This window comes from Sander lucioperca, chromosome 9, assembly GCF_008315115.2.
Source record: "Sander lucioperca isolate FBNREF2018 chromosome 9, SLUC_FBN_1.2, whole genome shotgun sequence".
Classification (NCBI taxonomy): Eukaryota; Metazoa; Chordata; class Actinopteri; order Perciformes; family Percidae; genus Sander; species Sander lucioperca.
In genome coordinates this window covers 39,163,504-39,178,503 of record NC_050181.1, presented here as the reverse complement: position 1 = coordinate 39,178,503, position 15,000 = coordinate 39,163,504, and the positions used below count along the sequence as shown (strand labels likewise).

The 15,000-nt window shown below is 40.4% G+C and overlaps 2 protein-coding genes across 6 annotated transcripts in view; one reads left to right on the top strand and one right to left on the bottom strand.

The window, feature by feature from the left end:
* Positions 1 to 14,239, top strand: part of LOC118492961 — a 14,392-nt gene extending 153 nt beyond the window's left edge. The window contains exons 1-15 of one of the 2 annotated variants that reach the window (XM_036005033.1): positions 1 to 260; positions 2,546 to 2,661; positions 2,818 to 2,974; positions 3,356 to 3,548; positions 3,746 to 3,826; positions 4,460 to 4,540; positions 5,842 to 5,922; positions 6,556 to 6,636; positions 7,938 to 8,018; positions 9,357 to 9,437; positions 9,976 to 10,056; positions 10,597 to 10,677; positions 12,442 to 12,579; positions 12,688 to 12,840; positions 13,697 to 14,239. The exon at positions 1 to 260 is cut by the window's left edge and continues 153 nt beyond it. In XM_036005033.1, coding sequence (XP_035860926.1) covers positions 1 to 260; positions 2,546 to 2,661; positions 2,818 to 2,974; positions 3,356 to 3,548; positions 3,746 to 3,826; positions 4,460 to 4,540; positions 5,842 to 5,922; positions 6,556 to 6,636; positions 7,938 to 8,018; positions 9,357 to 9,437; positions 9,976 to 10,056; positions 10,597 to 10,677; positions 12,442 to 12,579; positions 12,688 to 12,840; positions 13,697 to 13,900 — 1,869 coding nt within the window. In that variant the 3' untranslated portion in view covers positions 13,901 to 14,239. Of the gene's footprint in view, positions 261 to 2,279; positions 2,662 to 2,817; positions 2,975 to 3,355; positions 3,549 to 3,745; positions 3,827 to 4,459; positions 4,541 to 5,841; positions 5,923 to 6,555; positions 6,637 to 7,937; positions 8,019 to 9,356; positions 9,438 to 9,975; positions 10,057 to 10,596; positions 10,678 to 12,441; positions 12,580 to 12,687; positions 12,841 to 13,696 lie in introns of those variants that run through there. The other variant, XM_036005034.1, reaches the window with a different exon arrangement.
* Positions 1 to 15,000, bottom strand: part of si:dkey-154p10.3 (zinc finger protein 135) — a 307,986-nt gene that overhangs the window by 21,430 nt on the left and 271,556 nt on the right. The window lies entirely within an intron of this gene.

Genomic DNA, 15,000 nt, shown 5'->3' with positions numbered 1-15,000 from the left:
GCTTTTTTTTTACTTGGCCCACAATGTGATAAATTATGGGTAAAAGTGTATAAGTGTGTGTGGAGATTTTGCTCCATATCGCCCCCTACAGCTTGTCCTGCGCTATCACCAAAGATACACACTTCCGGAAGTGTGTATCATTTTAGCCAATCAGACATCGCCTTAAATCTCGTATGCCAGATGGTCTCGCGAGATTTGATACATGAACATATCAACACTGAACATGCAGTGGCCTACATACACCTGGCTCTGAACAACAGGTAAGGTTATTTTATTATTATCATTTTAATTCACAGTTTGACTTTATTTATTTGATATTGCTTATTACTTGGTACCCAGTTTCTTGCAACTGCACTTCAACAATTTCCCCATGAAGATTGAGAAACTTTCATTTTATAAAATGAAAGTTTCAGTATAAATACTGATCAGTTGCAAATGTTAGCTAAAGATCGCTAGCCGCTAATGCTAACTAAAGATCGCTAGCAGCTAACGTTAGCTACAGATCATTAGTTAATTTGCATCACTGTCACTACCCGATGTGAGTCGAGTGCAGATGTGAGTTGCGCATGCGTCACTTTGCGACGAGTGCAGAGGTGAGTTGTGCATGCGTCACTTTGCGACAAGTAGCTTACAACATGCTAACGAGAGACTTCTGTAATGTCAATACAGTAAAAATGGACCTACGTAGCGAAGTTCGTTCACTGCTGGCTGCAAGTTAGCAATCAGACACAACAAGGGCTGTCACGTGAATGGCGTTTTGAGCTAAGGTTAGCAATTAAACAATCATAGATGGCTAAAACATTTTTGAAATGACTGCTAGCTACAAGTTAGCAATCAAACACAACAAAGGTTATGGCCAAGGGTAGCGCACGGCAATATTCACCGTTGATAGCGTACTTTAGCCGGCTCTTGTAAAGTAGAAGCTAAAGTAAAGAGTTAAAATTATATACCGTTAGAAAGGTAAGAAGTTACACTTTAGTTTTACACCATTAAATTAACTGAAAACATTAATAGATGATTTATATTCGTGTTTGAACAGATATTTTGATAGTACGTTAGCCAATAAGTGTCCGAACGTGGACAGTGACGGAGAGAGGAGGAGGAGGAGGAAAGGGAGAGAGGAGGAGGAGGAGAGGAGGAGGAGGAAAGGGGGAGAGAGAGAGAGGAGGAGCTGCTTAATTTCTTTCCCTTGGACACAGACAGCCAGTCTGGGACTTATGTAACACACATATTCAGGGTTTTGGTGCATGTGTAACACAAGCAGTTATATTGTGTACATCAACTGATTTCAATGAGTCATTTTTATAATCAGGGAACACTGCTTCTGTGATTAGTTCTTGATTTAGGCCCCAGCACCTGTATAAATTAACCTGAATGCCAGAATATCACTTGCCTCACAAAATCTCTGTGATACATGAACATTATAATATTTTGTAGAATTATTAGAGTTACTAATATGTTGGAGAGTTATTGTTGGGTATTCAAGTATTGTAATAGTATACAGGGCTCTAGAAATGCGACCAAAATTTGTAAGGGTGCGACTAAGATTTTTCCTAGGTCGCACCGGTGCACCTAACGTCCTCGCATCCGCTGCCTCTCCACCAACGAAGCGATGTCGTTTATATCGATATGGTTTAATGTTGCGTTACATTATCCATTCCTTCTGTAAAGCCGTGCCTGTGTTTGGATCTCTCCTCCGTGCAGCCCCCCCCTCATTCACTCACACACGGCCCACCTGCAACATGCAGACAGACACAGCACCGCCGGTCCAAACTGCTGACATTTGTCTACAGTTTTAATTGTTATTAATACAGCTGTATATTGTTAAGTATGAGAGGGAAAGCTGTATTATTACCACAGCTGTATATTAAGTATGAGAGGTAAACCTGTATTGGTACCCGTGTTTACGCTGGTAACTCTCTGTTATTGCGGCCGCCACATTAGAAAAACACATTAGAAGTTATTAAAGGAACACGCCAACTTATTGGGCCTTCAGTTTATTCACCGTATCCCCCTGAGTTAGACAAGTCCATACATACTCTTCTCATCTCTGTGCGTGCTCTAACTCTGTCTGACGGGTTAGGGGTTGATGGCTGTGTCTCATGTTACGTTGTTTTTTGTACATGCTGTGACTCTACAAATGACAACATGTAAATAGGAACATGTTGGCGTTATTTTGTCACTTATTCGGAGCAGTAGGCTAGATGGAACTAGTTACCTGCATGATCTGTGCTAGGCTAAGCTACCGGTGGAACCGTCAGACAGCATTACAGCACACACGGACACGAGAAGGGTATGTATGGTATGTAGCCTGCTGGACCTGGGTGAGAGATGTGACCCATGGCCACATTATCATAGTTCATAAAAATATTAGCGCAGTAACGATTTCATAGCCTACAAAAGACATGTGTAACGGCGCTGACCCGCCAAAGCGCATTCAACCCGTGCTGGACCCATTCATAATGAGTCAGCCGTCACTAGATATTGAGGAGGTTGTTTACTCATGTTGAAAACCTTTGTAATTATTTTAAAATGATTTTCACAGAGCCATCATGTTAAAAAGGAGGAAGAGGATACGGCCTGCTGATGACGCAGTGTCGTATATTCTGTCTTCAAGGGACAAGCCTCTGTTCAAAGAAATCTTTATTGATAGTAACAAAGGTACGGGGATGTCCTTTCAGGGGCAGCCTATTACACAAGTGCATTTCTCAGTACTATTCATTTACATACATACAGAATGGTTGAAATGCCTCAATGTTTCTTCTAATCAAATTTATATTTGTGTATATATATGTATGCATATTTGTGTCCTCACAGGAAGAGGAGTGTTTGCGAGTCAGCCCATTGAACAGGGAGCTTTTGTCTTGGAGTACAGGGGTGAACTACTATCAAAGGAAGATTGCCAGTCTAGACAATACTCTGATAAACAGAATACATTCCTGTACGAGTTTCAATGGCAGAAACGTCACTGGTGGTAAGCATGTAAAAACGCATGTTTTGTAGAGATCAGGGAAATTCTAATTAAAGACCTGAAACAAAAGCTTGAATAGTTTATGGATGAATGAAAGCAAGATCAATATTTTAATCACACATGGAAGGTGGATTGCAACAGTGAATTCTAGTGAATCATTTTTGGTTCGTAACTTTTAACTATCACATAAGTCTTGACATTTTAGGCTAATGGAAAGAGCTTTATCTGGATCAGGCATTTCTCCGATCACAGGTCATACAGTTACAGCTGATGTTTTGTGTTTTTAAAAGGCTGTGAAGATGTATACACTTAAAATTTAAATCAAATGAAATTTGATATTTATTATTAATATGGTTAATGTGTAGTTTTTCTTCTGTCTTTTAGTATCGATGCATCCAGAGAGGATGGATCCCTTGGAAGATTAGTAAATGACAACCACAAATCTCCAAACTGCATCATGAAAAAAATCATAGTCAACGACAGGCCACATTTGTGCTTATTTGCTGTTAAGAATATTGAAGCGGGAACAGAAATTGATTACAACTATGGTGATTCACAATGGCCGTGGCGTAAAAAGGTGAGATGGTTAGATTTATACTGATACATACAATTTGAGGATTTAAAGTGTGTGTAAATGTCCTGAATGGTACATGTACTTTTGTATTCCTTCAATATTTATATTAATCTGATTGTCTGTGTAACTGGATATCGATGTGATTGCTCGATCTATATGATTTGATCAATATTAGTTCTTATTTTTTATATAAATTCCAGGTGACAAGCCACCAGACAGAGACGCTCCCTGTTGATCAAACATCCCATGAGGATTCAGACATTGATGCTGCTACCACACAGGTAATGGAGTAATGTACACACAAAGTATTTGTTGAATTCCACACTATGTAATTCTATTATCAACAAAGGGATTTTGTTCATATTTCTTTCCTGATACAGCTTTTCTGTCTGAGTTACTTACTGAGTGATGTAGTAGACTTCTGATTGAGGGAACAATGTTAATCTGAACTAACAATTTTCTAGTCAACTTTCATGTGACCAGTTAACCTGACACACACACACACACACATATATGTTTCTAGTGGTATACTTATGGGGTCCAGTTGAGCTCACACATATATGTTTCTAGTGGTATACTTATGGGGTCCAGTTGAGCTCACACATATATGTTTCTAGTGGTATACTTATGGGGTCCAGTTGAGCTCACACACATATGTTTCTAGTTGTATACTTATGGGGTCCAGTTGAGCTCACACACATGTATATGTTTCTAGTCTTATCTTGGTGGGGTCCTCCCGTATGTATATCACTCTTAAGTGATTTTACATCATTTCAGCATCTTTCAATATTTAAACTCAAGTTGTTACAGGTAACATTTTTCATACACACTACCTTTTCTAACTTGTGAATCTCTCCACATACATGATTACTATCAGTTCTTAATGTGTTCTTGTTTTTTTATATAAATTCCAGATGACAAGCCACCAGACAGAGACGCTCCCTGTTGATCAAACATCCCATGAGGATTCAGACATCGATGCTGCTACCACACAGGTAATGGAGTAATCTACACACAAACTATTTGTTGAATTCCACACTATGTAATTCTATTATCAACAAAGGGATTTTGTTCATATTTCTTTCCTGATACAGCTTTTCTGTCTGAGTTACTTACTGAGTGATGTAGTAGACTTCTGATTGAGGGAACGATGTTAATCTGAACTAACAATTTTCTAGTCAACTTTCATGTGACCAGTTAACCTGACACGCACACACATATATGTTTCTAGTGGTATACTTATGGGGTCCAGTTGAGCTCACACACATGTATATGTTTCTAGTCTTATCCTGGTGGGGTCCTCCCGTATGTATATCACTCTTAAGTGATTTTACATCATTTCAACACCTTTCAATATTCAAACCCAAGTTATTACAGGTATAATTTTACACTTCCTGAGCTGTTACATGTTCATAAAGGGCAGTTGGAATGTGATCCACTGCACCCCATATGTTATTATGAGATTTGTTGAGACCTCTAGAAAAGCCCATTGACTTACCTTTAAGCTATATTGGCGCTTTTCCATTACATGGTACCTGCTCGACTCGCCTCGACTCTACTCGCCTTTTTTGGTTTTCCATTACGAAAAAAAGTACCTGGTACCTGCTAACAGGTACTTTTTTTAGTACCTCCTCAGTCGAGGTTCCAAGCGAGCTGAGGCGACCCGAAAAGGTGACGTGAAAGTGACAGACGGGGGTGTCCTGAACAAACCCGCTATTTTCAAATAGTTCAGCCAGCTGTGTTTTTTTTTGCTGCCTCCATCTTCTTTAGAAACTAAATGTGTCTTCTGGCAACAACACACCTTCGACATTGTGTGTGTGTGTCGTGTTAGGTCATGGCAGTTTACTGCGGTGCCGCTTGTTTCAGTTCTGCGGAGGCTCCAGGCAGAGCTTTCACCGTAGTCTACGTACACACACACACACATGCTGGCTCGATGCACACACCAGCTGACAAATGTATACATCAGGCCACATATTACACAGGCTACGGAGAAAGCTCAGCGTGGAGCCTCCACAGAACTGTAAAACAAGCTCAAGTGCGCTGGTGTGTGCGTCGAGCCGGCAAGACGACCAGCCACGCTGAGGCGATACTAAAATCTGCAATGGAAAACGGGCGCACAGTGTGTCGAGTCGAGTAGAGTCGAGGCGAGTCGAGCAGGTACCATGTAATGGAAAAACGCCATATGCTGTTTCAGAAACATTTCTCTTACTAGATAACCTGTGTAACTTGTGAATCTCTCCACATACATGATTACTGTCAGTTCTTAATGTGTTCTTGTTTTTTATATAAATTCCAGGTGACAAGCCACCAGACAGAGACGCTCCCTGTTGATCAAACATCCCATGAGGATTCAGACATCGATGCTGCTACCATACAGGTAATGGAGTAATGTACACACAAAGTATTTGTTGAATTCCACACTATGTAATTCTATTATCAACAACGGGATTTTGTTCATATTTCTTTCCTGATACAGCTTTTCTGTCTGAGTTACTTACTGAGTGATGTAGTAGACTTCTGATTGAGGGAACAATGTTAATCTGAACTAACAATTTTCTAGTCAACTTTCATGTGACCAGTTAACCTGACACACACACACACACACATATATGTTTCTAGTGGTATACTTATGGGGTCCAGTTGAGCTCACACATATATGTTTCTAGTGGTATACTTATGGGGTCCAGTTGAGCTCACACATATATGTTTCTAGTGGTATACTTATGGGGTCCAGTTGAGCTCACACACATATGTTTCTAGTTGTATACTTATGGGGTCCAGTTGAGCTCACACACATGTATATGTTTCTAGTCTTATCTTGGTGGGGTCCTCCCGTATGTATATCACTCTTAAGTGATTTTACATCATTTCAGCATCTTTCAATATTTAAACTCAAGTTGTTACAGGTAACATTTTTCATACACACTACCTTTTCTAACTTGTGAATCTCTCCACATACATGATTACTATCAGTTCTTAATGTGTTCTTGTTTTTTTATATAAATTCCAGATGACAAGCCACCAGACAGAGACGCTCCCTGTTGATCAAACATCCCATGAGGATTCAGACATCGATGCTGCTACCACACAGGTAATGGAGTAATCTACACACAAACTATTTGTTGAATTCCACACTATGTAATTCTATTATCAACAAAGGGATTTTGTTCATATTTCTTTCCTGATACAGCTTTTCTGTCTGAGTTACTTACTGAGTGATGTAGTAGACTTCTGATTGAGGGAACGATGTTAATCTGAACTAACAATTTTCTAGTCAACTTTCATGTGACCAGTTAACCTGACACGCACACACATATATGTTTCTAGTGGTATACTTATGGGGTCCAGTTGAGCTCACACACATGTATATGTTTCTAGTCTTATCCTGGTGGGGTCCTCCCGTATGTATATCACTCTTAAGTGATTTTACATCATTTCAACACCTTTCAATATTCAAACCCAAGTTATTACAGGTATAATTTTACACTTCCTGAGCTGTTACATGTTCATAAAGGGCAGTTGGAATGTGATCCACTGCACCCCATATGTTATTATGAGATTTGTTGAGACCTCTAGAAAAGCCCATTGACTTACCTTTAAGCTATATTGGCGCTTTTCCATTACATGGTACCTGCTCGACTCGCCTCGACTCTACTCGCCTTTTTTGGTTTTCCATTACGAAAAAAAGTACCTGGTACCTGCTAACAGGTACTTTTTTTAGTACCTCCTCAGTCGAGGTTCCAAGCGAGCTGAGGCGACCCGAAAAGGTGACGTGAAAGTGACAGACGGGGGTGTCCTGAACAAACCCGCTATTTTCAAATAGTTCAGCCAGCTGTGTTTTTTTTTGCTGCCTCCATCTTCTTTAGAAACTAAATGTGTCTTCTGGCAACAACACACCTTCGACATTGTGTGTGTGTGTCGTGTTAGGTCATGGCAGTTTACTGCGGTGCCGCTTGTTTCAGTTCTGCGGAGGCTCCAGGCAGAGCTTTCACCGTAGTCTACGTACACACACACACACATGCTGGCTCGATGCACACACCAGCTGACAAATGTATACATCAGGCCACATATTACACAGGCTACGGAGAAAGCTCAGCGTGGAGCCTCCACAGAACTGTAAAACAAGCTCAAGTGCGCTGGTGTGTGCGTCGAGCCGGCAAGACGACCAGCCACGCTGAGGAGGTACTAAAATCTGCAATGGAAAACGGACGCACAGTGTGTAGAGTCGAGTAGAGTCGAGGCGAGTCGAGCAGGTACCATGTAATGGAAAAACGCCATATGCTGTTTCAGAAACATTTCTCTTACTAGATAACCTGTGTAACTTGTGAATCTCTCCACATACATGATTACTATCAGTTCTTAATGTGTTCTTGTTTTTTATATAAATTCCAGGTGACAAGCCACCAGACAGAGACGCTCCCTGTTGATCAAACATCCCATGAGGATTCAGACATCGATGCTGCTACCATACAGGTAATGGAGTAATGTACACACAAAGTATTTGTTGAATTCCACACTATGTAATTCTATTATCAACAACGGGATTTTGTTCATATTTCTTTCCTGATACAGCTTTTCTGTCTGAGTTACTTACTGAGTGATGTAGTAGACTTCTGATTGAGGGAACAATGTTAATCTGAACTAACAATTTTCTAGTCAACTTTCATGTGACCAGTTAACCTGACACGCACACACATATATGTTTCTAGTGGTATACTTATGGGGTCCAGTTGAGCTCACACACATGTATATGTTTCTAGTCTTATCCTGGTGGGGTCCTCCCGTATGTATATCACTCTTAAGTGATTTTACATCATTTCAACACCTTTCAATATTCAAACCCAAGTTATTACAGGTATAATTTTACACTTCCTGAGCTGTTACATGTTCATAAAGGGCAGTTGGAATGTGATCCACTGCACCCCATATGTTATTATGAGATTTGTTGAGACCTCTAGAAAAGCCCATTGACTTACCTTTAAGCTATATTGGCGCTTTTCCATTACATGGTACCAGCTCGACTCGCCTCGACTCTACTCGCCTTTTTTGGTTTTCCATTACGAAAAAAAGTACCTGGTACCTGCTAACAGGTACTTTTTTTAGTACCTCCTCAGTCGAGGTTCCAAGCGAGCTGAGGCGACCCGAAAAGGTGACGTGAAAGTGACAGACGGGGGTGTCCTGAACAAACCCGCTATTTTTAAATAGTTCAGCCAGCTGTGTTTTTTTTTTTTTGCTTCCTCCAGCTTCTTTAGAAACTAAATGTGTCTTCTGGCAACAACACACCTTCCACGTTCTGTGTGTGTGTCGTGTTAGGTCATGGCAGTTTACTGCGGTGCCGCTTGTTTCAGTTCTGCGGAGGCTCCAGGCAGAGCTTTCACCGTATCCTAAGTACACACACACACATGCTGGCTCGATGCACACACCAGCTGACAAATGTATACATCAGGCCACATATTACACAGGCTACGGAGAAAGCTCTGCGTGGAGCCTCCACAGAACTGTAAAACAAGCTCAAGTGGCCTGATGTTTATACTTGTGCGCTGGTGTGTGCGTCGAGCCGGCAAGACGACCTGCCACGCTGAGGCGGTACTAAAATCTGCAATGGAAAACGGACGCACAGTGGGTCGAGGCGAGTAGAGTAGAGTCGAGTAGAGTCGAGGCGAGTCGAGCAGGTACCATGTAATGGAAAAACGCCATATGCTGTTTCAGAAACATTTTTCTTACTAGATATCCTGTGTAACTTGTGAATCTCTCCACATACATGATTACTATCAGTTCTTAATGTGTTCTTGTTTTTTATATAAATTCCAGATGACAAGCCACCAGACAGAGACGCTCCCTGTTGATCAAACATCCCATGAGGATTCAGACATCGATGCTGCTACCACACAGGTAATGGAGTAATGTACACACAAACTATTTGTTGAATTCCACACTATGTAATTCTATTATCAACAAAGGGATTTTGTTCATATTTCTTTCCTGATACAGCTTTTCTGTCTGAGTTACTTACTGAGTGATGTAGTAGACTTCTGATTGAGGGAACAATGTTAATCTGAACTAACAATTTTCTAGTCAACTTTCATGTGACCAGTTAACCTGACACACACACACACATATATGTTTCTAGTGGTATACTTATGGGGTCCAGTTGAGCTCACACACACACATATGTTTCTAGTGATATACTTATGGGGTCCAGTTGAGCTCACACACATGTATACGTTTCTAGTCTTATCTTGGTGGGGTCCTCCCGTATGTATATCATTCTTAAGTGATTTTACATCATTTCAGCATCTTTCAATATTCAAACCCAAGTTGTTACAGGTAACATTTTTCATACAAGCTACCTTTTCTAACTTGTGAATCTCTCCACATACATGATTACTGTCAGTTCTTAATGTGTTCCTGTTTTTTATATAAATTCCAGGTGACAAGCCACCAGACAGAGACGCTCCCTGTTGATCAAACATCCCATGAGGATTCAGACATCGATGCTGCTACCACACAGGTAATGGAGTAATGTACACACTGTTGCACAAACTATTTGTTGAATTCCACACTATGTAATTCTATTATCAACAAAGGGATTTTGTTCATATTTCTTTCCTGATACAGCCTTTCTGTCTGAGTTACTTACTGAGTGATGTAGTAGACTTCTGATTGAGGGAACAATGTTAATCTGAACTAACAATTTTCTAGTCAACTTTCATGTGACCAGTTAACCTGACACGCACACACACATATATGTTTCTAGTGGTATACTTATGGGGTCCAGTTGAGCTCACACATATGTTTCTAGTTGTATACTTATGGGGTCCAGTTGAGCTCACACACATGTATACGTTTCTAGTCTTATCTTGGTGGGGTCCTCCCGTATGTATATCACTCTTAAGTGATTTTACATTATTTCAGCATCTTTCAATATTTAAACTCAAGTTGTTACAGGTAACATTTTTCATACACGCTACCTTTTCTAACTTGTGAATCTCTCCACATACATGATTACTATCAGTTCTTAATGTGTTCTTGTTTTTTATATAAATTCCAGATGACAAGCCACCAGACAGAGACGCTCCCTGTTGATCAAACATCCCATGAGGATTCAGACATCGATGCTGCTACCACACAGGTAATGGAGTAATGTACACACAAACTATTTGTTGAATTCCACACTATGTAATTCTATTATCAACAAAGGGATTTTGTTCATATTTCTTTCCTGATACAGCTTTTCTGTCTGAGTTACTTACTGAGTGATGTAGTAGACTTCTGATTGAGGGAACGATGTTAATCTGAACTAACAATTTTCTAGTCAACTTTCATGTGACCAGTTAACCTGACACACACACACACACACACACATATATGTTTCTAGCCTTATACTTATGCGTCCAGTTGAGCTCTCACACACACGTTTTAAGTCTTATAGTTATAGGGCCCTATTTTAACGATCTGAAACGCAAGTAGCTTTGTGGGCGGATCTCGGGCGCTGTTGCTATTATACCGGCGGGATAAATGACTCTTGCGCCCGACGCATATCTAAAATGGGTTGGTCTGAAGTAGCTACATTACTCATAGGTATGGTTTGGGCGTAACGTGCAATAAACCAATCAGAGCATCATCTCACATTCCCTTTAAAAACAGGCGCACTTGTTCCATGGCGGATTGCTATTATGATGGCGGATTTGCCAGGCGCACGCCAGGAGCGGTTCACAGCCAACGAGGCCGACGTTCTCGTCATGGCTGAAGCAGGAGCTGTCCGGGATGTGGCAAAGTATTAATGGTGGCGATGTTGCTGCGGCCTCTCGGGCGCATCTCCTCAAGTCTGGAGAGGATTGCTGCAGCCATGGAGTGTGGGCCTCCAAACACACCACCTGCTCCTGTTGTGCCCCTTCCTCCCCCCACTCCATCTCCGTCCATCCGCTCCACCAGGAGCACATCGCGTATTGGCACTCCCAGCCCCTCAAGTGTCCAATCCCGCCGTAGTTCAACATCACATCTCCTTAAGTCCTCTAATATTTCCTCATTTATGTCATCAACACATCCATGATTCATGGAAATGTTGTGGAAAACACAGCAAGCCACAAAGAATGCTGCGACTTTTTGAGGACTGTACTGTAAAGTTCCTCCTGACCTATCCAAACACCTGAAGCGCATTTTCAGTAATATTTTTCCTTGTATTTATGTATGGTTTGCAAAAATGGGAACTGCTGCGTCCGTGTAGATGAGAGAAGCAAAGTGTATGCTGACTTTAGACTAGCGCCACTGACTTTAGACCAGGTTTTTCCTGGTCTGTGGTGGAATTGTTTTCTGAAACTGCAAAATAGCACCAGGGAACGTTTGCGCCTGAACACGCCTCCTCTTTTCGCTGAACCGCCCCCGGGAGCGCAAATTCATTCCCTAATTTACCGACGTGCATCTGTGGAGGCAAAAGTCCACTGTGCGTCGGGTGCAAAATAGGAATGATGCATGCATCGGTGTACAAAGTCAATTGCGCTGGGTGGAAGATAGGGCCCATAGGGTCCAGTTGTGCTCTTACACACAAACACGTTTCCAATCTTATCCTGGTGGGATCCGCAATTATTAATATCACGTCATCATTTCAACACCTTTCAATATTTAAACTCAAGTTGTTTCAAGTTATTACAGGTAATTTTACACTTCCTGAGCTGTTACATGTTCATAAAGGGCACTTTAGAAGTGATCCACTGCACCCCATATGTTATTATGAGACACGTTGAGACCTTTAGAAAAGCCCATGGACTTACCTTTTAAGCTATATGCTGTTCCAGAAACATTTTTCATACCAGCTAACTTTTGTAACTTGTGAGTATCTCCATATACATGTTTACCATCAGTTCTTAATGCGTAATGATTATTTTGTTATATTTAGGTGTGTACTGTCAAAGGTGTTTCCCTTGTGGATTATCTGTTAACTGATGAAACAGATGAGGATTGTATCGAAGACCAACCTCTGACTCCACACTGTGATGACATTTTTGGAAAGCAGAGTAGGAGTGAAAACATTCTGGTATGCCTCAGATACTTTGAAAAATCAAAAATCTTTCCCTTGTGATTGATTCAATAGAATGTGAACAAAATTGGATAACCATACCTTGACATAACACCCTTTTTACAGATGGATAGAGTATCCGATTTTTCTGAGCCTCTGTATGATTCAAATGAGACTAAAGTGGAGGAAACCGATGAAGAGGATTCTATAATAGGCCATTCCAGTGTGCAAGCAGATGGGGAACTTGTTCCAAAGCTGAGAAGGACGAAAAGCATTCTGGTATGCCTCTACAAATGTTGTGCTGCACAATATTACTGAAGCGCCTGCACAGTTATTCCATGGGACGGTGCATAGGCTCTGCCGCCTGCTCGTACTTCAACACCGCTCACTTGCGCTCTAACTTCGGATAAACTTTTTTCCCTAAACATCTCCAAGGAGCCAGGGACTTTTGCTTTGTGATTCTTTCTCAAGGGATTGTCAGATTCCGTTTTGAAATGCTTTTTATTTTTTTTGGAGTTGAATTGAAACTTCCCCTGATCTGTAGGAATCATTCTCTCCATTCAAGAGGATTGCGTTTGCATTAAAACCCCAGAAGCAACTATTTCCACAGTTATTCAGTGTCCCAAAAGTAGGCTACTCCAGAAGTCTTTTTGTTTTATCCTGCGCAGCTCCTCTCTCTGGGTCTGATGTCACGTCATGTCACATTGTCAACATGATACATAAAGCAGGACATAGTGGGTCATATGTCTAATGCTTTTTGAAAACTAAAGGCTTTCTTCTTCATAAAACGTGTCGGACATCATCACATTTTTGTATACATTTTTATTAATTTACTTAGTAAGCTACAGGACAGCGTCTTTCAAAACATGACCTGCGCGAAAGAGAAAAAAATGAATGCGTTATTGTACCTAGCACTTATGAAAATGCACTTCTGAATGCGTCTCTGTCCCCAGCACATTTCAAACCAAACTGACGCCCATGTATATTTCTCAGTGACTGGGAAAAGTCCTTTTGCGATCTCTGAAACAAGTCAGTACTGCAATGAATGACTTAGATGATCAATCCAATTGTGTTTCAGTTCAGATTAAGATATAAAGTTCTCAAACCTATAACATGTTCTTCTTTGCCTACGTAGGTAAACAAACTGCTGCCAAACGAAGCTGGACACCAGAGGAATGTGCATGCATGTGAATGCATCATGATGAGCCAAGTTCCAAGGAAAACAGACTGTCAGCGCTGCATTACTACCGAACCTCAAGCCCTTGCAAATAGAGACTGGAAAGCAGTTAAATTCTTCATCAAAAATCGAATTACTGCCCTGAGGAGAAGAAAACTATAGTGACAGCACTTCACTAAACGGGTAGAAACATTAGGCTGGAGGGAGAACCCCTAAAAGTGTTTGTGCTCTTTCTCTAGTAATTAGGGGTCCAAGCCCGAAGTGGCATGGGAACCGCATTTGCAAGGCAGTTTTAGTAGTTTTTGTTCTCCTTGTATTCTTCTTGTGTTGTCCTGTTAGTTATTTTTTGTCTTCAATATAAAAAGCTGATCCAGACCAATCCATAATATTAACTTTTGAAGAAAAAGTTTATATAAATGTTTTTTTTCCACTTTAAATTTAAGTTTAAATGGACGGATAGTTCTTTATACTTTTTATTCTTATACTAAACTTTTTTTTTTTTTTTTTTTACCAAGGAAATCATTTTTGGATTGTAATGAGATCATGACAAGTTGTGAGCATGCTTTTTTTTATTATTATTATTTTTACTTATCCCTCTTTCTACTTACTTACTTGACTTATACTTGATTTTCATATACATGTGAGAAGTAAATGTAGTGACTCAAATACATGTTAAAAAATACATGCTCATTGAAGACAAAGCATTTTGTAGTTTTTTTATGCAAGGTTTTATGTAAAATATTACTGATAGTTACCCCTAGAAACAACAATGTTAATTTAAAATGGCATTTGGGGCTGATTTGGAAGAGTCTCCATAGTTTTGGAAATGTTGAGTAGGAGCTCATTTTTTGAATATCATGTTAATGCGCTGTCTACCTAAAGATGATCCTTGTCAAGATGAGGCCAAACATGGTAGTGACTGAGCTAACCAGGGATTTTAATTGGTTGGTCCTGTAGATTCTTTGGTAATCAAGGACAAACCAGAGAAACCATTAAAGTCTCCAGATAGTAACATTGGTCCCTGCTAATGTATAAAAACAAGGAATATGTGTGAGTGGAGCTCACAAGTCCTGAATGCTAGAAACGAGCCCCACAAGTGGCGAAAAAACTAGCATGGAGAAAAAAGTTTTGAATTCTGTTAAATTGAAGTGGTATTTGTGATTAGGAACTGCTCTTTTTATTGCCTGATTTTTTACAAAGGTGTAGAACCACTGTAAAGGGTGGACCCCACAATTGGGTAAAAAATATGTGGACCTCTCAAA